General features: G+C 45.3%; 4 protein-coding genes across 4 annotated transcripts; 1 reads left to right on the top strand and 3 right to left on the bottom strand.

Annotated features, from left to right (window-relative positions):
- Positions 1–607: 607 nt before the first annotated feature.
- Positions 608–3,044, bottom strand: PtA15_1A452 (uncharacterized protein; the record flags this gene model as incomplete). Its single annotated transcript, XM_053165482.1, has 9 exons — positions 608–803; positions 904–1,072; positions 1,149–1,522; positions 1,604–1,745; positions 1,867–1,891; positions 1,998–2,080; positions 2,181–2,337; positions 2,438–2,571; positions 2,900–3,044. The coding sequence occupies 9 exons, from the start codon at positions 3,042–3,044 to the stop codon at positions 608–610; spliced, it is 1,425 nt and encodes a 474-aa protein (XP_053016669.1).
- Positions 3,045–4,329: 1,285 nt separating this feature from the next.
- PtA15_1A451 (uncharacterized protein) lies at positions 4,330–11,907 on the top strand (the record flags this gene model as incomplete). Its single annotated transcript, XM_053165481.1, has 23 exons — positions 4,330–4,582; positions 4,694–5,040; positions 5,152–5,576; positions 5,663–6,029; positions 6,116–6,230; positions 6,293–6,843; positions 6,905–7,027; positions 7,130–7,316; positions 7,416–7,548; positions 7,617–7,867; positions 7,929–7,980; positions 8,043–8,814; positions 8,901–9,140; positions 9,220–9,371; positions 9,434–9,586; positions 9,655–9,730; positions 9,812–9,896; positions 9,973–10,091; positions 10,181–10,311; positions 10,400–10,805; positions 10,889–10,972; positions 11,210–11,331; positions 11,445–11,907. The coding sequence occupies 23 exons, from the start codon at positions 4,330–4,332 to the stop codon at positions 11,905–11,907; spliced, it is 5,607 nt and encodes a 1,868-aa protein (XP_053016668.1).
- A 1,272-nt stretch (positions 11,908–13,179) lies between these two features.
- Positions 13,180–18,242, bottom strand: PtA15_1A450 (uncharacterized protein; the record flags this gene model as incomplete). Its single annotated transcript, XM_053165480.1, has 3 exons — positions 13,180–13,752; positions 16,605–16,614; positions 17,377–18,242. 3 exons carry the CDS (start codon positions 18,240–18,242, stop codon positions 13,180–13,182), a joined length of 1,449 nt encoding a protein of 482 aa, XP_053016667.1.
- Positions 18,243–18,896: 654 nt separating this feature from the next.
- PtA15_1A449 (uncharacterized protein) lies at positions 18,897–20,681 on the bottom strand (the record flags this gene model as incomplete). The annotated part of the gene is made up of 9 exons (XM_053165478.1): positions 18,897–18,919; positions 19,048–19,349; positions 19,461–19,555; positions 19,635–19,675; positions 19,758–19,791; positions 19,873–19,938; positions 20,035–20,292; positions 20,402–20,573; positions 20,671–20,681. 9 exons carry the CDS (start codon positions 20,679–20,681, stop codon positions 18,897–18,899), a joined length of 1,002 nt encoding a protein of 333 aa, XP_053016666.1.
- Positions 20,682–21,098: the final 417 nt, after the last annotated feature.

Raw genomic sequence — 21,098 nt, 5'->3', positions numbered from 1 at the left:
GGGCCCACGGGGGGGCACCGGGCGCCCAACACCGGCAGGGAGGTAGATATTAGCCTGTCATCCGTTTGAGTTTCCTTCTTTCCACTGTCAGTCTTCTTGTTCCTCTCAATAAGCTCTGCAACTAAAAGTGTATCTTCCATCCAGGTGCATTACCAGAGTCTGGTCCAGAGGAAGAAGTATGTGATGGCTTCATGTAATAGGCAGACCGCCCACAGCTGGTAGCTCATTGGCATTTAATTCTTATATCCTTGACATTTATGCAATTTATGGTATTCAAAATTGCATAAGATTTTTTTACATAAAATCATAAACTGCAATTTTGGCTGGGAGATGTCACTTTAAGTTTTATGCACGCTGACATCTCCCAGCCAAAATGGGCTTTATGATTTTATGTAAACAGTGGCATATGCAATTTTGAATACCATAATTGATTTCAAGCTACGAAAATCTATTCAAGTATCTAATTTCTTCTACAAACTATCAAGCTCCTTGCTTGCCTTAGTATTATTTCTCGCCATAAATAAAGAGCAGTCCCCCATACGGTGAAATTACAGTAGATCGAAGTGATCAAGATGAGGAACACAAGCAGACTTGACGAGTTGCTGATCTATTGATTGGACGGGTTTTGTTGGATCGCGGCAGTATTGATAGCGAATTGTTGGAGATCATGAGAGAGACTGGTTCTTCGCAAATAAACCTCATCGAACAGCGACTGGCGTCGACCCATCGAACGACGATCAGCCGCCGCATTTTGCAGATCTTTCAAGACTTGTACCGTCGATTCGAAATCAATGCAGCCGTCCCTTTGCGCATAAAATTCCAGAGAGGAAAGCCCACATCGGTTGGCGAGTTACAATAACTCTTGCTGGCAGATGGCTGGGAACTGGACTAAGGAGAACTCACGTGATCGAGATGCCATGCTTCAGCCCCTCGCGACCCTCTGCTGGTACGTCTTGTCTACCTGCTCCGATGTTCGACTCAATCATCACTCCGTGGATGCTTTTCTCTCCAGCTCGGATCTGTTGACATATATCTTTGACCACTTTGGCCTGGTTGCGATAATCCTTTTGAGCTAGTGGCAGCGAAAGAGGGGAAACGAGTCAAGCCAGCCATTTCCTATCACAAACTCGTCACCACAGTCGACGCACAATTGCCATGGCTGCAATCGATGATGAGCGAAGGAGCAAAGCTGAGACGGTGTTTCTGGAGAGCATCTCGAGCTTCAGAGACGGCCTCCCGATGGAAATTGGCGCCCTTCTTGCCGCCCCTCAAGATCAATGACAAGGCGGAGTTGCCGCTAGTTTTGACGATGCTGACGAGGCCATGGTCGTTTGTGCCGATGAACGAATGAGGGAAGGAGGAGGCTTTCATGGCCTCGATGGCTACCTCAACATCCCCATTCGTCCCGTTCTTGAATCCCACCGGATGCGGCGCTCCTGAGGCTGCCTCCCGGTGGATCTGTGATTCTGTCGTGCGAGCCCCGATGGCTCCCCAGGAAACTAACTCCGATAAATATTGAGGACTTCAACGCGGTCCACAACAGATAAACCTAGTCAAATTTCTATCTGCCCCACACCAATCAAAAAAAGAAGTCGCCCCAAACCTGATCGGATCCAATATTTCAACAGCCACAGGTAAGCCGAGATGAGTCAAATCACAAAGCAATTTCCTAGCAATCTTTATGCCTTTGTTGATTTTGAATGAGCCGTCTATATCCGGATCGTTGATGAGACCTTTCCAGCCGACTGATACAACATAAGAACAAGGAGGATGTTATTCTTTTGTGGATTTTATTCTTTTCAGCTCCTAAGTTATCTTATTTATTTTTATTTTGGTCTCAAGTGGAGCAATATCCAGCAGACTCACCTGAAGTCCTAGGCTTCTCAAAATACTTGAGAGAAAATACCATTAATGTTCACGGGTTGAAATGTATACAATCAAGTTCAATTTCCTTTTCAAAAAGAGGAGAGCGGTGCGGAGGAGTGACAGACACTAACCGCTCGCATGATGATTATCAAATCAGGTAAGGTAGGTATCAGAGGGGCCAAGAGTCGAGCATATTCGAGCGCTTGAGCCGGATCTCAATGCATCCAAAAAGCAAAATCATAAAACACCGATGGTGAAAAAAAAAAAAAAAAAAAGATAAACATAGAAAAGTATTGAGAGATGGAGATGCTAACCGTGGATGGAACAGGGTCCTATGATCACAATCAGCCGGCCATCTTTTCCCGCAATCACATCTGAACAAGCCCGACGAGCCCAATCAATCACCTTTCGAGAGTTCTCACTCACTCTCAAGTCCGCGCGAAGGAGTTGAGAAGGGACTATTGGCTCATACTGAAAACACATACAACATCCAGCCATATCCCGCTCAGTACGATCTCAGAAAATGCTGGCCTCCATTGCCCCCTGGTGAGGGTTGTAGTGAAATTCTTACACTGATCGTCTTCTGTTCGCTCGCAAACCCCGTCGCTGTGGGATTTAGACTCTCTCCTCCGCCGAGCTCATTGGGATCATACTGAGTGCTCGGGTTCGCGGAATTCAGGTTAAGACTATTCGGGTTGAGGGAGACTGTATAAGTTGGGCCAAACTTTCCCGCCATCAGAAGATATTATTCAGAAGCTTTCTTTGCTCTAAAATAACTCTATGAGCGTTCTAATTGGCTTCTTGTTGTTGTTTTTGGAAGGAGGGGAGGGAGGGAAGAGCAGGAAGGAGACGATATATGTTGGTCGGATTATATCTCTATTTGGGGGGACGGGCAATGGCAACAGTGTGAGACAAGTCGAAGAAATCCAAAGCTTCTCATTGGCCTAAGAGATCACAACGGAGAAATCCGCCAATAATAATTTCGATCTAAGTACAGGACCTCCACCGATGATATAAAATCTTCAACGCATACTGGGATGTTTCTCGAGATGAGCATCGGGATATTTGTGAATTGCCGTGATTGGATCGAATAGACCATCACCAGAAGGCGCACGTTTTCTCTGTTTGAAAATCAAGAATCCTTCGTCCTGCTGAGTCTCAACCACGAAATCCTGCATATCACGTCGGAGCCCCACATCGATTCACAAACATTTGACTGGAAAATCCATTTTGGGTAAAACTTCACGGTGAGAGAAGCACGCATGCGGGCGTGATCTTAAAACAAGAATTTTATGCAAGAGTATCGAGATAATTCGGGCACTTCGGCCTATCTATGACGCTTTAAATTCGAAGGTCCATGCTCACCTGTGAAAGATCTTTCTAATTATATCAGACTGAAAAATCAGACATAATGATTAGGATAAATTGTGGGACAGAAAATAGTGTTGATCATAAGTGTTCATTAGAATTGGCAACTCGAAATCTGGTTCCGCATTTCCTGCGACAAGAGAAGAATCTATATTGTTATCCGAAGCCTTGCTCTCTTTTTTCATCCCTCTGTTCTTCAATCTTCAACTCGAGGGAAATCTGATCTTGTTGCAAGTCATAGACAAATACTGAAGAATCCTTGAAGAGGAGACGAAATCCTCCACATAAATGAAATTCTATCTCATATTTACTGCTTCAATTTTTGACTCCCCGCTGCTCTAGTGTTCGCAAACATATCTGTCTCTGAGAACTTGCCAGGTAAATATAGATTGATCATCAAAGAAGATAAGTTCATGATTCTCACAGGAATCTGAGTGCACAACCAGCTGACATCCGTCGAAGGATCAGATTTCCCTGCTAACTACATGAACTTCTTTTGGATGGCTCAAGAAGATTGCCCTAATTTTGCAGCAACAGTGCGGCGCGGGAACCCGTGCCGGACGTCGTTAGCTAGACGGCCCTGGGTGCTCGAATTCCGACGAGAAATAGAGCTTGTTGATGGGCCTCTCTGCCGAACCCAGGCTTGACCAGTTGGGTGGCTAGAATCTATTCCTGACCCGCCAAAAACTGCTGGTTTTCAGCTGGGTGGGATGTGAGCACATTGGATAAACAAAGCACAGATCATGTGCCAGTCAACCCAACTCTTATAATTTTGTTCCCTCTCATCCATGCCGGCCAGTTTGGGGTTTCCCTTTGCGAAAAAAATATTGAAGCTTGAATCTCTGGGAATGCAATAATTCAGCGATCCTATGAAAGCTGTAGTGATGCGTTGGAGCACCAATGTCGCTGGATGACAGACATGGAAGGTTTCACTACTTACACCCACATGTCACAGGGTTTACCACTCCCCAGTCACGACTCCCTGGGCGAGCGGAGACCTGTATTGGACAGCAACGACCTACAAGACTTGAAAACGGTTGGAGACAAAAAAGTACGGCTCGACAGAAAATTGGCTCAAGTTCTCTGATCCCCAGAATGGTTCCGGGAAAGCCAGAGTCATCCTCGTCAACAAAAATACCCACTCGATCAGGAATCAGTCCGGGACTTCATCCAGCATCGTCCTTTGCTTCCTTACGCCAAGCCAATACTCACAGTCATGCTTCTCCACTCTCCGCATCAGTCGATAAAACGAGCGCATTCGCCGAAACTGGAGAGGTTCAATCAGGAAGAGCTTTGAGCGTGGGTAGAAGAGCGCGCGACGATTGGATAGTCAATGGTCAGGAAAAAGGTAAGTAATTTGGTCCTTTAATTTTTGTCCCACCCTGGATCATGTGTTATTATCTCATCATCTCGGAAACTGATCTCTCAGGAATATTTTGTTGATTCGATCTGATTCTAGCCCTTGCATCTGATTCCAAATTTCGTAAATATGCGAGTCTCTTGGAGCGGACGCTACTTTCGATCGACCAAGTCAACGAATGGGCAGATTTCATCACTTTTCTCGCCAAACTCCTCAAAACACTCCAATCCTATCCTCAATACTCTATCATCCCTCACAAGCTAATCGTCGCAAAAAGGCTAAGCCAGTGTCTCAACCCAGCACTGCCTCAAGGAGTCCATCAGCGGGCGTTGGACGTCTATGTATATATTCTCACGACGATTGGCCTGGATGGTCTAAGACGGGATCTTCAAGTTTGGAGCGCAGGATTGTTTCCATTCTTCCAGTATGCTGCTACTGCTGTGCGAGTTGAGTACGAGACTTGTGGATCGATCATTTTTTTCTATACTTTCTGAATTTCTTGGATTAATTTCGCCCTGATTTTCTTTTCTTCACCGATGTAATGGATTCTTTGCCAGCCTATCGTCCTTGGATTGTTCGAAAAGTTTTACCTACCGCTCAAGGCTGATCTTCGCCCATCCATGAAAGCTTTCATCTTGGCCCTTTTACCTGGTCTGGAGGAAGAAACCGGCGAACATTTCGATCGGGTGTGCTCACTCTTGGATCAACTCTCTAGTGCAATATCGCTTTCGTTCTTCCTGCAAAACGTTTGGTTGATTTTGATCTCCGGGCCCGGATATCGAATCCCAGCCATCAACTTCCTCAGTCGTCGCATGCCTCCCCTACTACCTCAGGAAACAATTGTGCCGATTGTGGGCCAAGACGTTGGACTGATGATCAGGGGGCACTCTGCTGCACTTGAAGACGGAAACATTCTAGTCCAACGTGGTATCCTTGATCTGTTACTGGCCAATTTAAAACTAGACAGCCAGGGCTTTTGTTGGTGAGTGTTGCATTTCCTAGTGAATGTTCGATAACAGTATATTTCAACTAAATTTCCTTATGTGTTGGCTGTATTGCACCACACAGCGACACCAGACATCGCGATAGACTGCTTCTTACTCGGGCTGCTTTAGGCGTTGTTCTTCGGAGGGATCTCTCCCTTAGTCGCCGTCTCTACACTTGGCTTATGGGCCCCCCACCAACTGCTGAAGATGGTACAATCAATCAATCGAAATACTTTCAAGAACACGGGCTAGATTTAGTCGTCGAGTCCTTGCGTCAGGATATGATGGCAGATTACGTCAACGCAGTAGTTGAGCGCCAAAGACCGTTCAAAGTATTTATAGCTCTGCTGGACAAATGGGAAATCGGGGGTCCATTAAGCAGAGCTCTCGCGCTAGACGCTTTTAAGGCCTTGCAGGTGGTGCTGAAGCCTGAAGACACACAAGATGAAGTGAGTCGACTGATTCAACTCTTGAGCGCTCCACATCCAACCAAACTTGGATTGATTTGAATGATTACTCATTCCACGTTGATTAGCTGTTATTGACAGCAAACATGATGTTTGATTCACTGGATCCATTCACAACCTGGAAAAGCATCTTCGAGTCGATCTCCCAATATGCCGACCCAGCAAAAGAACCTGATCAGGTAGGTCCTCATCTCAGCCGGCGTGAACGTGATAAATTCTGAAAATTTGACTTTTGCAGTCCTTAGATTTAATTAAGTTTATTCTAGCGACGTTCAGATTACACGACGAAGAACTTTTGCGGGTTCATATCCCCTTGCTGGCTACTGCCTTAGTTTGCGTTGTAGATGAAGCCACCCAGGCCCATCCTGATTTCTCACTTCAACGCTCACAAGAAATTTTAGAAGTGGCGACAACTTTGTTCCAGGATCTTCCGAACAATGTTTTCGACCTGAATAGTCCATCTACCAGCCCCCCAATGAACAATACATCTGGTCTAGATCTTGCTCGCCGATTCTATTCCGCCGAAAGTCTGAAGCTGGTCAACCCCGAGGACATGTCCCGTCTCCGAGATTCCAATTTATGCTCCAGTACTTTTGCGGCTATCCTGCGCGTGATCGAGCGCTTCGCTTCTGGAGAACCTACGCCTGCCAACTATCAGGTCCTGAGTGCTTCTCTGACATGCCTAGATACACTGATTAGTTCTCTTCCGACGTCACTCGATCAAATCACTGTCGACTGGACTCCGTTATCGTTTACTGAATCATTACTCTCGCAATTGAGAAGAGTTAATCTTAATGTGAGTATTTGCTTTGGCTTTGTTTTCGATTGCGCAAGTTGATTCCAATCTATTCATGAAGGCTGCAGGGTTTGCGCTATTCGAAAAGTCAGTCAAAGTGATGCTTGGCTTAGCTGGGGCAAGTCGCATACAGCCCCGCTTGCTCCTCGATGATCAAACTTTGTTGTCAACACTAGTGGTTAAGGTGCGCAACGTTACTTGGAATGATACCCCACGGTTAGAACGTGGTCAATCGAGCGAAAAGCTAATTCAGATTGTCAATTTTGATGGCTTGCTGTATGTTCAGCTTCTCGACTTTCTTGAAGGTCATACTGCCCCTTTCTTTCTTCAAGCTATCAAATTAATCTGGGAGTTACAAAAGATTTCTCAATTCCGACACGTCGAAACCATCATTGCCTCCCGCCTGACGTCCGAAAACCCGAGCGTTAGGGTATCAGCATTTGAAGCGTTTGGTAACTTATGGAGACACAGTGGTAATTACTCAAACATTTTGCCGCATGCCCTTTGCATATGTGTGATGGCCCTGGACCAACCTTTATTCATTTTTTTCTTTTTCTTTTTCATATTTCAAGAGGATGCCCAGTTGCCTGGAAACTGTCTCCGAATTCCTATGCTTCTAGTTCTGGATAGTTTGAAAAGTAACGATTTGACCAATCGCCGTTGCGGAGAAGCCTGGATGCGGTGTAGCTTGAAATCTTATCTTCGGTATGAAAAAAACTCACGTCTTTACTGGTTGCATTAATAGCTCAAGCTAACATTGTTTTCGTTCTCAGCGTCCTTGATCCTCTTTTCCGAATCTTGCTTTCAACGGAAATCAAACGAAAGCCATTCAAACAGCAACTCGGGGACCATTCAACCTCCATGCATCATTACATTTATCCTTTTGATCAGGCCGTCGTCCATCATGCCTTGGAGTGCGTCCTAACTTTGGCACGTTTTGGAGGACAAGGCTTCACTCGGATAGCGAAAACTTGCTACATGAAGCACTCTCATGATCCATCAGTGCGACAGCTCTTACCCTCAGGTACTTCAGTACCCACTCCTTTTCAACTTGGCCGCTGAGCTGATTGCAATTCTCTTATTAGCGGGTTTGGAGTCAGCGTCTTATCTGGATGCTCTGATCAAGATCATGCTGCTGTGCGTACTGAAATATTACTTTCAAGTAACATGGGAGCTAACTCACCCAAATTCCGCCTCAGTTTTATTAACAGCGATCCGCATCCGAAACTCCTCTCGGCTATGTCCTCTCGCAATCAACATATACAAGCAACCACCGCCGACTTGCTACAAATGCTGGTATCTCGTGGTGACATTCCTTCGACTGATCTTGGAGTGATCGAGGAAACTCTGAGCTTTCGATTGCTATTGTTAATCAGGAGTCGAGATTACAATCTGCAAAACAAGCTTCTACACGCTCTTCATGCCACCATCAGCGTTGGCACATCAACACCCCAATCTCGTCACAGTATCTCTGCAGACGTAGTGCTGTTAAAAGACAAGCCCGAAAGCGAGAATCCAACTGTAAATCAACTGTTTACGATCCTCGTTGGTGATGGCATTACCAATCAAGTAAACACTGCAATTGTCCATCATTGGATCGATTTCCTTTTAATGACTGTCCCACAAATCAGACGATCACTTGATGAGGTCGTCAAGCCGTTGATCGATCGACTGGTTCACCGATTGCGCATGTTGGTTTTAGATTTAGAGAAAACCTATCAAATGAATGGAGAGGGAAACTTGGAATCCGATTTTACCGACTCTGATTTTTTGGTATTTGTGAACGCATTGGAACGCTTGATGGTTGTGTCGATCGAGGGTGAAGGAGCATCTGCGGGGACGGCAGAGGCCAGTTCTGGTAAAAGCACTAATGAGCGACCATTGCCCCCAGAATCAACTGGCGGTTTATTCGCAGGTGTTTTTAATGTATTGGGCTCGTCTGAGATATCCACCAACTTTCCTCTCGAACAGGTTCGTTTTGGAACACCTCGTGAACACTATGGTCTCTATGGTCGCGAGTCACAAGTCGCTCACCTCTTACCTGCTTCTCTTGACAGCCAAAAACAGAATTCCAGCTCCGGTTGGGAAACGTTGTTTGGATTCTGATGAAAGCTTGGGACGTCTCGCTTCAGATCGGCGATGAAAAGGAGCCCGAATCCTCTAACTCGAAGCTTTACTTCTCTGTCCGAATAAAACTGCGAGCGCGTAAAGCGTTTGAGCGTCTTTACAAGGCTGTCCCGAATGACGTCATTGTCGCTATCGTTGACTACTGGCACTCGGAGGTTGAATCAAAATCAGTTAAGCCGACTTTTTATTGTTTTGCAATCCTCTGCGCCTCAGCCCACAACATTGATGCCTGTTCTGGATTACGTTCAGCCCAATATGAGTGAAGATAATATGTTTTTGTTACTCGATCATCTTGCCCCAAGTGCTCAAACAATCGTGTCTATGTTGTATGAGAAACTCGCATCATACGGACATCTAGCCGGAACTGATAAAGGGCGCGCAATAGCTTCGACGTGTTTCCTGTAAGCCCCCTTTTCCATTCACCAACACCGAAGCTGTTGACTAACGAGATTCCTTCTCATAGATCAGAAAACATCATGTTCAGCTTTCTGGAATCTTACATATCAAGATTGGAAGGTCCAATAGCTGTTCAGATGTGGAACTCGTCTTGGTCCTTCGCCCGGGATGTGCTGGCGAATTCAACTGTCAACAAAAACCAGTTGTTTCCAACCCTCAAGTACGTCTTTTGCCTCTCTCCCCAATGAATATTAACTGCTTTTTCATTGAACTCGTTTTCTTTTACAGGTGCTTCACCATTCTGGCTGAAAAAATCAGTCAAACAAGTGCTCTCGAAGACAGGCGAATGAGACGGGACCTTCAAGTGAGTGTTTTCCTCACGTCATGATACGTTTGAACTTCCAGACAAAATTGGGTTTTTCTGATCATTCGTCATATTTTAAAGGATACATTTGTAAAGCTGTGTGAAGTGGTCATCCAGACAGCAGGGAAATATCTAGATCAGCTGAAAGGCAAGCCAGACTTCAACGGTTGGCCTGCCCTTCCTCAACAAATCAAATTCAAATTGCTTTTAGCTGAATCACGATTGTTTGTGCGATAACCAAGGTGACCAACCGACGATATCTCTAGAAAAAGAACCACCTGCTTCTCCCCTTGTGGCGTCAACCACTCTTACCGATGAAAGAAAAGCTAGCGACTCTGAAAAGCCGGTGACGGGGGCAGAAGTAAGTCCGCCTGCCGTTTGCCGTCTGTCCGAGGCTTCCCTGTGCAACTAATGCAGCCGCTTCGGGTAATCTTTCAAATCTTTAATTAGGCCGCCCTTTTCCTATCGGAAAAAGCGTTACCTAGCTGTCGCCGGTTCCTGATTGAATCAGATAGGCTTCAAGCTGTTTGTACCAATATCATGTATTATCTTGTCACCCCAGCGTTCAAAGTACGCATTCGGTTAGTCTTCCATTCCTTCCGACTTCTTCTCGATTGATCTTCGTCTGCTATTTCTCTTACTGACCACCGCAACGTACGTCTGACAAAGCTCCTCCGAGCTCGATGTGACAATTCTAAACTTGCTAGTCGAAATGACGAAGCATCCCGCGGCGAATAGAGCGTGGCGTGCTTACGTTGCTGATAGTCTATCTGATCCCAAATTCTTCAACAATTCCCCCGAACTTGGTCGGCGCTGGAGACCAATCATCCAGGCTCTATTTAACACTGACAAAGAAAGATTCACGGAAATGTTGAGCAGATTATCAACGGTGCCATCCGCAAACATATTCACTAATAAGGAAGCCGAGATGGTCACCCGGTCAATGAGTCTTCGAAGAATCACCTACGCTATTTATGCTGCGGAATATAACCGGTTCCTGGTTCATCTGCCTAGTATCCAAGAAAAGGTCGTCGATCTTTTACGATCGAGCGTCGGCGAGATCGTCCATGCGGAGGTTGGTCATGCCGCTTCTGACTCGGATGTTAACTCATCATTAATGGAGGATCATCTAACCTGTAATCTCTTCATATCTTGTAGGTTTATATTTGTATGCGAGTTCTACTATGCAGGATTGCAAACCAGCATTTGGGAAGCTTTTGGCCTGTGATTCTGACTGAACTGGTATGTCTAAGCATTAAAACCCTTTCAATTTTTCCTTACTTCGATGTTTATTTATGACTGCCAGCAGTAATTATGTCTGAGCGGTGGTCAGGTTTCTTTGTTTTGCCAATCCAACACTGATTGCAAAACATCAGCCTGGCCGCTGTTTGAGCTGAGATGCCCAAGTAGTTATTGCCGGTAGTGTATCATCCAGCTAGTTTTCGTTGATCTGAAAAACCTTAAATGATTTATTCACAGACCCGATTTTTCGAAGGAATTGTCGAAAGTGTTCCAGACAGTCCTAATATGTTGGCGCTCGCGTTATCAGCTTCGAAGTTCTTAGATTTACTATTGGTTTTGCAAACTGAGGATTTCCAAATGTCAGAATAAGATTGATATTTTTTTCCCTCGACCTTTCAATTGCCCACCAAAGCTTGATGGACGCTACAAGACTGACGCTTAATGTGAATAATTATCGTCCGTTTTTTTGTAGACATCAATGGATGTTCATCACTGATACCATTGATGCCATGTATCCACCTGATTCATGGTACCCTCACGCAATCATTGACCGTATTGCGGAGGGCTTACGAGAAAGCTTGGCGAATCAACTTTCTGACGGTAGAAGGGACTCGCCCTCACCACCTCCACTATCATCTCCTCGGTTTGTTCGACTGATGACGCCAAGCTTATCACGAAACTCCTCGTTCAGTGTCAGACCTCCAAATACACCCCGAGATTTCATCTCTCCGCATGGCTCTCAGAACGACGGCCGAAAGCCCTTGCTGAACAGAATCAAAAAGATCGAAAACATTCGGCCTCTTGAAAGATTTTTCTCCAAAATCAGTATGATGAATTACGAGGCTTGTTATGCTGGCGGTGGTGTTGATTGGGATTCCGTTGAATTGGATCTTGAATGCGATTTGTTTGACGGAAAAGATCATCTTTTCACTTGAGAATGTCTCTGGTACCGCATCGTGACTGTTTTCATTGGCGCCCGTCTTGCAGGTGAGTTTTGGCTTTATGAAAAGCTTTTAAGTTGATATTGAGCTCTGTGATCATCAGAAGTTTGAAATGACTGAGCTCAAGCTCATGCTTTATATCTCTTAATTTCATTTTATCTAGGAAATATTCTCGTATCATAATGTTATGAAACTTTCTCACCTCCCTTGTCTGGTTTTATGGCTTCCAGTGCTTTCATTAATCTTCCTTAACCATCGATCCAATCACAAGATTGCTACCAATATATCTCATCATCCTGCAGCAGTTCCTACCTTCATTGCTCATTACATTTGTACCCTCCGAGAATTCTTTCACACATTACAAACCCGATTTGTTTTATGGCATCATGTATATCGACATTATCAAATGAAAAGAAGCACTTGATTTCTCCACTACGTATTGCACCCTACTTTTTACCTTCATTTCAACAGTAATCAACATGAGGTGCATGCGAACAAACTGGAGGTCATGCGAAGGTACTGCCAGACTGGTTACAAAAAGTGAAAATTAGGAAACAAATGAGTGCAACCAGCCAGCAAATGGACGTGGCCGCATAAAACAACCAAAAAGCCGCCAAATGACAAGTCCAGTAAAAGTTAAAACTGGGAAAATTATCAGATGGGTTTCGTTGCGATCGGAAAAAGGTACCCCCCCTCTCCACCCGCTCCCCTTGCAGGGGAGCGGGGCTGTTTTTAGAAAAGGGGTCGCTGTTTTTTTGCAACCCATATTTTACAACCCTTATAGGTTGTAAAACCGCAGGGATGCAAAAATCCACAAAATGTGTCATTTTATGGATTTTTGCAACCCATCAAGAAAAAATCTGAGTTGCAAAAAAAAGGATTGCAATATTTAGATTGCAAATTTGTCCCAGGATGGCCTGAAGAGCAATTTTACGACTCATTTTTTACAAACCATATGGATTGCAAGATATATCTGCCGCAAAATTACTTTATAACTTGCAAATTAACAATTTCACAACCCATTGGCGTGCAACCCATTATGAATTGCAATATATGGTTTGTGAAATAGAAATAACTAAGGGGCAAAATGTAATTTTACAACCCTTACCTTACAAACCTCACAAAAAAATGATTTTTTTCAAGGCACAAGTGGAAAATTGAGCAAGAAAGAAACTTGGGATACTTTGCAAGTCAATCAATCACTCAGGAAAAAAGGAAAACAGAACAGAAAAGAAACAAGGAAACAAGAAGTGAAAACAAGCAGTATCACTTTTTTTGGCGGGTAGATCGCCGTCTTGCGCTTTCAGGTGGTAAGGGCGGGCTTGGAGGCTTTGAATCGGGACGTAATTCATCACCTGAGGCAGGTAACTTAGGCAATTTGAGCAGTAATCGAAGTCGTGAGGCAGGCTGAGACTTTGGAGGTGGCTTCTGAGACTGTACGGAATTCTCTTCGGCAGCGGCAGTGTGATTGGCCAGGAAGGATTCGTCTTCCCCAGTCTGAATGGTTTCGTCGCCAGGATTAAGCAAGGAATTGTCGCAGGCTGTCTCGGCCGTCTGATCAAGCAAAGACGCGTCGCCGGCCGTTTGATTGGCAAGGAAGGAACCTTCGGCGGTGTGATTCGCAATGGATTCGTCGCCGGCCGTCTGATTACCAAGGAATGAGTCGTCGGCTTGAAGAATATGGGCCACATCCGACTCGACTTCTGCCTCTTCGGATTCCTTGAATGAGGCGGACTTCTTCTGGATTTTCTTCTTGTTTCCTTTTGTTCTCTTGTTGCCAGACGCAGATTTCGCCTTCTCCTTCTTTTTGCCAGATGAAGGGGTTTGTTCAACGTCGTCCTTGTTGTTTGAAGTCGGTCGTTGGCTTGAGGAACTGGTTTCCCGGTGTGCGATCGAGGTGGAGTTGTGTGATATGTTCAATATCGATTTCATTTCTTTGAAGGGGACATCCCCAGCAGCATCTGGATTGTCTTCCAGAATCCTTTGGATTGAGCTGTCCACGTATTCTTCCTCGGATTCATTCCACGTACGTGAATACAAGACCCACGCCGTATACATCTCGGCTCCAGCAATAGAACTCGGCACTCGATTGATTTGCTGAGCATAGCCGTCATTCTCGCCATCGTTATGCATCCAAACAGCCGTCAAACTACCTTTTTCAGCGGAGATATTGGCGCTCCGAAGGACCTTACACCAGTAATGGGCTCTGTTCCAGTATCCGCGAGAAATGAGTGTGTAAGTTTGGCCTCCGACTTTCAACTTGAAAGGCCAATCAGTTGTGGCCATGAAGCTGTCCCGGCGAGGCACATCATCAATGTGGCTGACCTCAACATGGAAGTTGAGGTGAAGAGGGGGAGGGAGGTCGTCAAAGGTAAGCTTGCAACGATCAATCAGATAGTGTGCCGACGGCTGAGAGACTCCAACGTTAACGCAAATTTCATCCTCGGATGTGCCAATCAAAACTATCGCTTTCTTTGACTTCCTTTTGGGCTTGGCCTTAGTATTCGGGTGGGTCGGGAACTGCGATTCTTGACATGCCTTACACACAAGGCCAGAGGTACTTATCAAACCGGTCGTTTGCCAGAGTTCCACAAGCTTAGCAACATCGGAATACGGGATCCTATTCGAATCAAACATCTGAGGCTTGATAGTCAATACATGTAATGTCCGGGAAGCTCGGGTAGGATGTGATTGGAGTGTTTCAGGCTTGAGTTCACAAGTAAACGTCCTGCGTTCGCGAATCGAGAACAGTTTCTTGTATTCTGGGCTCTGGTGGAGTTTGGGATTGAGGACTAGCTCCATGAAATAATCGGCCGAGCTGAACGCCCCAGGTATGAAGCTTGCAGGGTATTGTGCGTTGAGAACATCGAACAGGTGATTTTGGCCCCGGGTTATAGTCGATCGGATTGAGCAGCCTCCGTTTAATTCACCAGTGGATCGACACAAGAAATGATGCGCTAAGTGGGTGAAGAGGTCCTTTCCCTTTCCGCTGATCCCACGAAGCCATAATGGGGAGAACAATGTGTACATCAATTCCAATCCGGCTGCTAGCCAGCAACGATTGTTCTTTTTGGAGGCGGAGTTTGCTCAATAGGAGGGATAGGCGGCCCAGAGGCTTTTGTTGTGGTTTCTGGAGTTTGGGGGCCGTCCAAGCTTAGCTCTCTTATTCCCTTCGATCAGACTGTCAGTCGTGTCCGGTGGTCTTCCATCGTTGACAAACTTTTCGGCTCGCTTTCGCTTCTTGGCTAATCCTAAAGTCGATCCGATGTCTTTGTTATCACGTCCGTATTTGATTGGAACGCCCTTCATTGCGGCACACCAGTCCTTTTCCAGCATGTCGACGAATGTGTAGAGGTCAATCATTCCGACCATCAGGCACTGCCTTCCTTCGCTAAAGTGCAACAAACAGAGTCGGATGTCAGCTCAATACATACACCAACAGTAAAGGAGATTTACCTGAGCCAATAGTATGTCCGGTGCAAGCTCTCCTGGGCATTTGTAGTCTCAGGAAGTCCATCTCCATCGGGCGTGTCCTCAAGCCGTTGTTCTCGGGATGGAAACAAAAGGGCCTCGATATCGGAAACGGTCCACCAGTCAAGCCATTTCCGGACTTTAGGAAAACGACGACGGATATAGTCAACCTTCTGCTCATGCGTTTGATCACCCGGCTCGGACCAATCGAGGAGACCCATACAAGCCTTTCGGAAAGGCTCCTGTGAATATGTAAGTCATAAAGCAAAAAAATCAGCATGATAAATAAGGTTTGTAAATTTTGATGAGTGAATTTTGCAAAGCAATATAGATTGTAAAATTCACATTTACAATCCATTATGCATCGCAAAATGGAATTTTGTGAATCATTAATCAGAAAAATCAACAGATCATACATACCTCTTGATCCGCAGTGATGAGCGACCGGTTACGTTTGATGCGTGTGACTGACTGGCGATAATGCTCGCGGCATCCTTTCAACATGCCCCTGACCTCTTTGCGAGTTCCCTGTCGGAATACTTCGAGGTAAGCGGACACGAAGCCCTCGACTTGAGCTGACGAGAAGTCTACGACCTCGCGGACTAGTGTGTCCCTCTCGGCGGGGGTGATCGGAGCCGCCAGAAACTGCCGGAAGAGTGTAGCAAAGTGGATTTTGTAGTATTGTTCGCTAAGACCTCGAATCCAAGTGAGCTGAATAGGTATCCATCGTTTAAGATCTTCACAGAACATAGACGTCGTCAATAGGTATCCCGTCTCGAAGTACCGGTAAGTCACGTCGGAGATGAGACCGCCGCTGTACACTTTGTTGTCCTTATTGCGAGCCAGCAAGCGATCTGACATCCATTTTGTCTGGAAGGTGAAATGCTCGGCCTTTGGCATGAACGAGCTGGAGATTATCCACAGACCCCGCCTGTTGAGAAAAGACAATATTCTTAGTCAGATGCAATCAAAATTATACATAAAATGTATTAAAACAACTTACGATGCCCATCCAAACATGTCCAATATGAATTTGTCCCCCACGCCGGCGCCGAGTTTGTCAGGAGCTAATCCTAACTCAGCAAGGATGCATCGACGGTAATAGGCCAGCCGATCTCTGTTCTGATAGGACTCGTGGATTGAAACTACACTTCCGAAAGCTGAATGGGGATCGGTGGGCTTCCCCATCTACAAAGAATGGGAGGGTAACAAGATCAGACTGGAGGAAACCTATGGGATGTAATGGATTGTAAAAGAAGGGTTGCAAAAATGAAGGTTGTAAAAGAAGGGTTGCAAAAATGAAAAGAAACGAAATGGGAGAGAAAATAGTTACCTTGAGCTTTAAAGCTCCAGCCTTGGGGTTTTTCTTGATTTCTTCTTTCAATTCCTCCTTTGCAAGCGGGTCGGGCTTCTTGGCGACAGGCCACGGATGAGGGTGGACGCCCTTATGCCGGAGGATCCCCCATCCTGATGGGAGATGGTGGTCGATTCAAACCGCTACGGAATCAGGACATTTGACATGTCGAACGGTGCCTTTGCACTTGCCTACCAATCCTTGACATTTGATTTTACTGCATGGTTTGTAAAATAACAATCGTAAAAAATGAGTTGTAAAATTAGTTTGCAACCCATATGTCCAAAAAACCGCTGGCAGGAGAGGAGAAGAAGACTCACCCTTGTTCCAGCTTTTCCTGTCCTCCTTTTCCAGTTGGGGGAGGCCCAGTCCATTCGCATGACGAGTTATCGCAGACCAGAGCTCCGAGACAGAAGTAGCGTGTCACCTTCCAGGTCCTGTTGCTGCGATAGCTCGTAGTTTGGGTCTTCAAAAACCCAACGGAGCCGAAGTTGGTGACATTGTCTTGAGGCAGGCGAACAAACGTGGTCCTTCCGTTTGGGTAGATCGGATAGCCTTGCTTGTCGAGGGTACACCCGTGATCTATGTAGGTCTCGTACGACTTGCTCATATCCGGAAGGAACCATTCCTTCTCGGACGGTCTTCTCTTGGGTAATGCATCGTCATCTTCATCTTGATCTTCATCGGAGCCATCCCCTTTGTCATCTGCATTATCAGAGGAGGTAGAGTCAGACGTCTCGGGCTGCTGATAGTGGCGGTCGTTGTTGATCTTAGTTTGGTGGCTGTTCTTTCTGATCTTTGGCAACGGGGGCGATACGTTCTTCCTGTTTTTCGAAGACGGGCGAAAAGAAGATTTAGTTCTGTTCTTCGGCGACGGGGGCAAATTTTCTTGGTCGTCCGAAGAAGGTTCTTTGTCGTCCGAATCATCAGGAAGGGAGTTAGGATCAGACAAATAGGACTCTTCAGACGTTTCGGATGCTTCAGAGGCGATGGAAGCTTCAGGGAGCTGATACTCAGAGTCCTCGTCGCTCTTGGTCACAATCTTGGACCTCGATTGGGATAGCTTTCTTTTGACAATTGGCAACGGGGGTGATTTCTGTTTTTTTCCTTTCTTCGTGAGCAATGCCGGAGAGTTTTTCTTTGGGGGCTTTACTTTGATCTTTTCGGACGATTTCGTATGTTTTGGGGTGTTCGAGAGCGGCATCTCTTCAGAAGACGAAGAACAAGGTGTTGGCGGGTCAGCGGTGGTGGTTTCCTTGTTCAAATCTGAGGGGCACGGCGAGTCAATGGGACTAAGGGGTGGGATCAAGGGATGGATGAGATTTCCAACGCTGAAGGGGCTGATTGGGGTGATCGGGCTTGATGGAATTGGGGTGATGGGGCTAGATTCCGGAATGAACAGTTGAGGGCTGGTGTTAGCGGCCGGTTCAATCGTGCCATTCGGGTCGGTGACGGTCGTTGGAGTCGGATTCGCCATCGGGGTTCTTGCTGTCGGAATCGCCATTGCGGTGGGAGCTTGAGTGAACTGTTGATTGACTCAAGCGTGGGAGGGGATGGAGAGTCATTCTTGCCTAGCGTCGACCGGTTGACTTGTTGATGTCGCTGATATCACCTTTGTTTGCTTAGCGTCAGAGTTTGAAGTGTTAGAGTTGGAAGTTAGTATGTATGTTGCATCGATTGCAAATTGAGTTCACATGTGATGTAAAATTATATCTCACGGGCTTGTAAAGCTTATTTACAAAGCATATTTTGCATGCGATACTAGGTTGCAAGAACTTAGCTTGTGAAATTACATATGCAAAGCTTGTAACGTAATTTCACAACCGCATCATGCGAGAGTTGCAAGACATGGTTTGTGAATTTAGTCCATATGCATGTCTGACGCAATTTTACATACTATTATTTGCAACCTATTTATTTACATACGTCCAAATTAGCCCTATGGGTTGTAAAATTGCATAACACCCCGGGGGCTATGGAATTTTACAACCCATCGGTTTTACAACCCATAAGGGTTGTAAAAGATGGTTTGCAAAATTCACTTAACCGTTAGAAAAGTCGTAGCTTGTGGGATGCGGATGGGAAGAAAAGATGAGGCTTGAAAAAGACACAAGAAAACTAAAGCCAAATTTGGGATGTATGTGAGAAAGTCAACGTCTTATTGGGCAATTAAAACTTTTCCTAGGTTGTATCGCAATAAGGCATAAAGGATAACAATGATTCAACTAAAGCACATCAGACAAACCTTTCCGCCTTCCGAGCGAAAAGAAGGAGAAAGCTCGAAAAAAGAAGGCCATAAATTGCCATACTTTTCACAAGTGAAGAAGATGCTAGGACATTTTGAACACCTATTGACTGGTGACTTGCCACGTTTTCTTTCAGAGTCTGTTTCTTGTACACATTCCAAAACGTTTTTGCAAGAGTCGGGTTTTGGGCGAGATCTGAAGTTCTTGTCACCATCCCATGTGATTTTGGACCATCTGGATGGTAATCTGCCACCTTTTCTCTGACAAGTTTTTCACACAGGTCCCAGAGTTTTTTGGCCTGAGTCGTATCTTGAGCAAGTACTGAGGGTATAGTAACCACCCCAAATGGGTGAAGATAAGCAGCCCTGCATAGGAAAAGTATTACCTTAATCATCAACATTGAAGCTCAGGGTATTTACATATTTTTCCAATACAAAGCCAGATATGAGTGGCCAAACAAAGAAAATCAGCCTCACCTTAAATCTTTATCCTCTAACTCAAGTGCTGTGGCAGCATATAGGGAATTGAATGCACCATCCTTTGGTGTCAGTAAAACCTTACTAATTGCCCACTAGACAGACAATCATGCCAGGAAATATCAGCAGGTTCTTTGTGAAATATATAGTATTGACACTGGTGCTTCAGCTCACGGGGAAAAAAGACTGTTGAAGACATTTCACTGGCAAAACACCTATATTTTGATTATCAAAAACTTGCATCAATGCTTAATTCTTTCAACTATAACTCAATCTCAATGCAATAAATAAACCTACCAGTTGCAAGTTTAGTGTTTACCCCACCAGGATGCTTTAGAGTTACATTTTGAAAATCCATCAGCCTCCAAATGATGATTTGCTGGAGGTAACTTTCCCAGTGAAAAAGACTTACAACTGATGTACAAATGATTCTTGTAGAGCTGAGCCTCCTTTGTAGCTCGTTGGTAAAAAGTATTTTCTATGAAGATTGCAGTAATTGCCCGTCAGTTTTCCTTTACAAATCCAACCCAGAAAATCTGATCTTCTATGCGGCAAAACAATCAGATGAACTTACCATTAGCTTACTCAAGCCGTACCGGTCCGTAGTGAAGTACGAGTGTCTATTTAAGCTGTCCACCGACGAGAAATCCGGGGTGCCCTTTACCCACGAGTGCGCTACACTGGCAACATTGACAATTCGAACATGCGAACCCGGCTCTTTGGACGTCTTTTTGAGCAAGTCTAGCAATGGGAACGTGAATGCAAAGTGACCAATAGCGTTGCAAAGCTGCAGCTCAATGCCATCTTCGCTTAGCTGATATGGTGTAAACGCCTGGAGGACCGTCAAGACATGCCCAAATAGAGAAAAAAGAAAATCAATAATCAGAAACATGAAAGGCTTGAGGTGTCTAGAGTGTGGTGAAAAAAAAATCAACTCAGACTATTCCAGCGTTGTTCACCAGGATATCGAGCCTGTCTTCCTTCCCGAGGAACTCATGAGCTGCCGAATGGGCAGATTTGAGTGAGGTGATGTCCAAATGTAGAAATTGAGGGTTTGAACCTGGCACAATGACATTGATCTTTTTGATCGCGTCCGTGGTGTCCTTGTCAGCCCTACATGCCAGACTGTTCAACGGAAGTCCGTTAGATTCCCTCTGGACTTGTCTGTTTTTGGGTTCAACCCAATTTTCGATTCCAATGCTCACTAGACTTTTGCGCCATGGCGAGCGAGTTCCAAAGCCGTAGAGTAGCCTATACCAGTACTAGAACCTGTAAAAAAATTCAAGAGCCATTTTGTTAACCATTTGATTGAGGCAGCCCTCATTAGATTTCGAGCTTTGTCAACTCCACCTGTGACAATGGCAATCCGGCCTGTGGATAACAAAGGGGATGATAGACAATGTTGAGTATTGAACCATTAAGGATGTGAAAATCTAGTACAGAATTTTGGATTGACCTTGGAGATTTGGCATCTGGTCAACCGTCCAATCACTTCCTTTGGCAGATGCAAAAAGCTCTCGTGCAAGCTGAGAGCTTTTGGAGTCTGCTGAACCTCTGGTAGGAGTATCAATTACTAAAGGAGATATTGATATCAATTTACATCGTGCTGCTCGGAATATGGTGCGCCTAGAAAATGAA

This window comes from Puccinia triticina, chromosome 1A (genome assembly GCF_026914185.1).
Source record: "Puccinia triticina chromosome 1A, complete sequence".
Classification (NCBI taxonomy): Eukaryota; Fungi; Basidiomycota; class Pucciniomycetes; order Pucciniales; family Pucciniaceae; genus Puccinia; species Puccinia triticina.
This window is presented reverse-complemented; position numbering and strand designations above follow the sequence as displayed.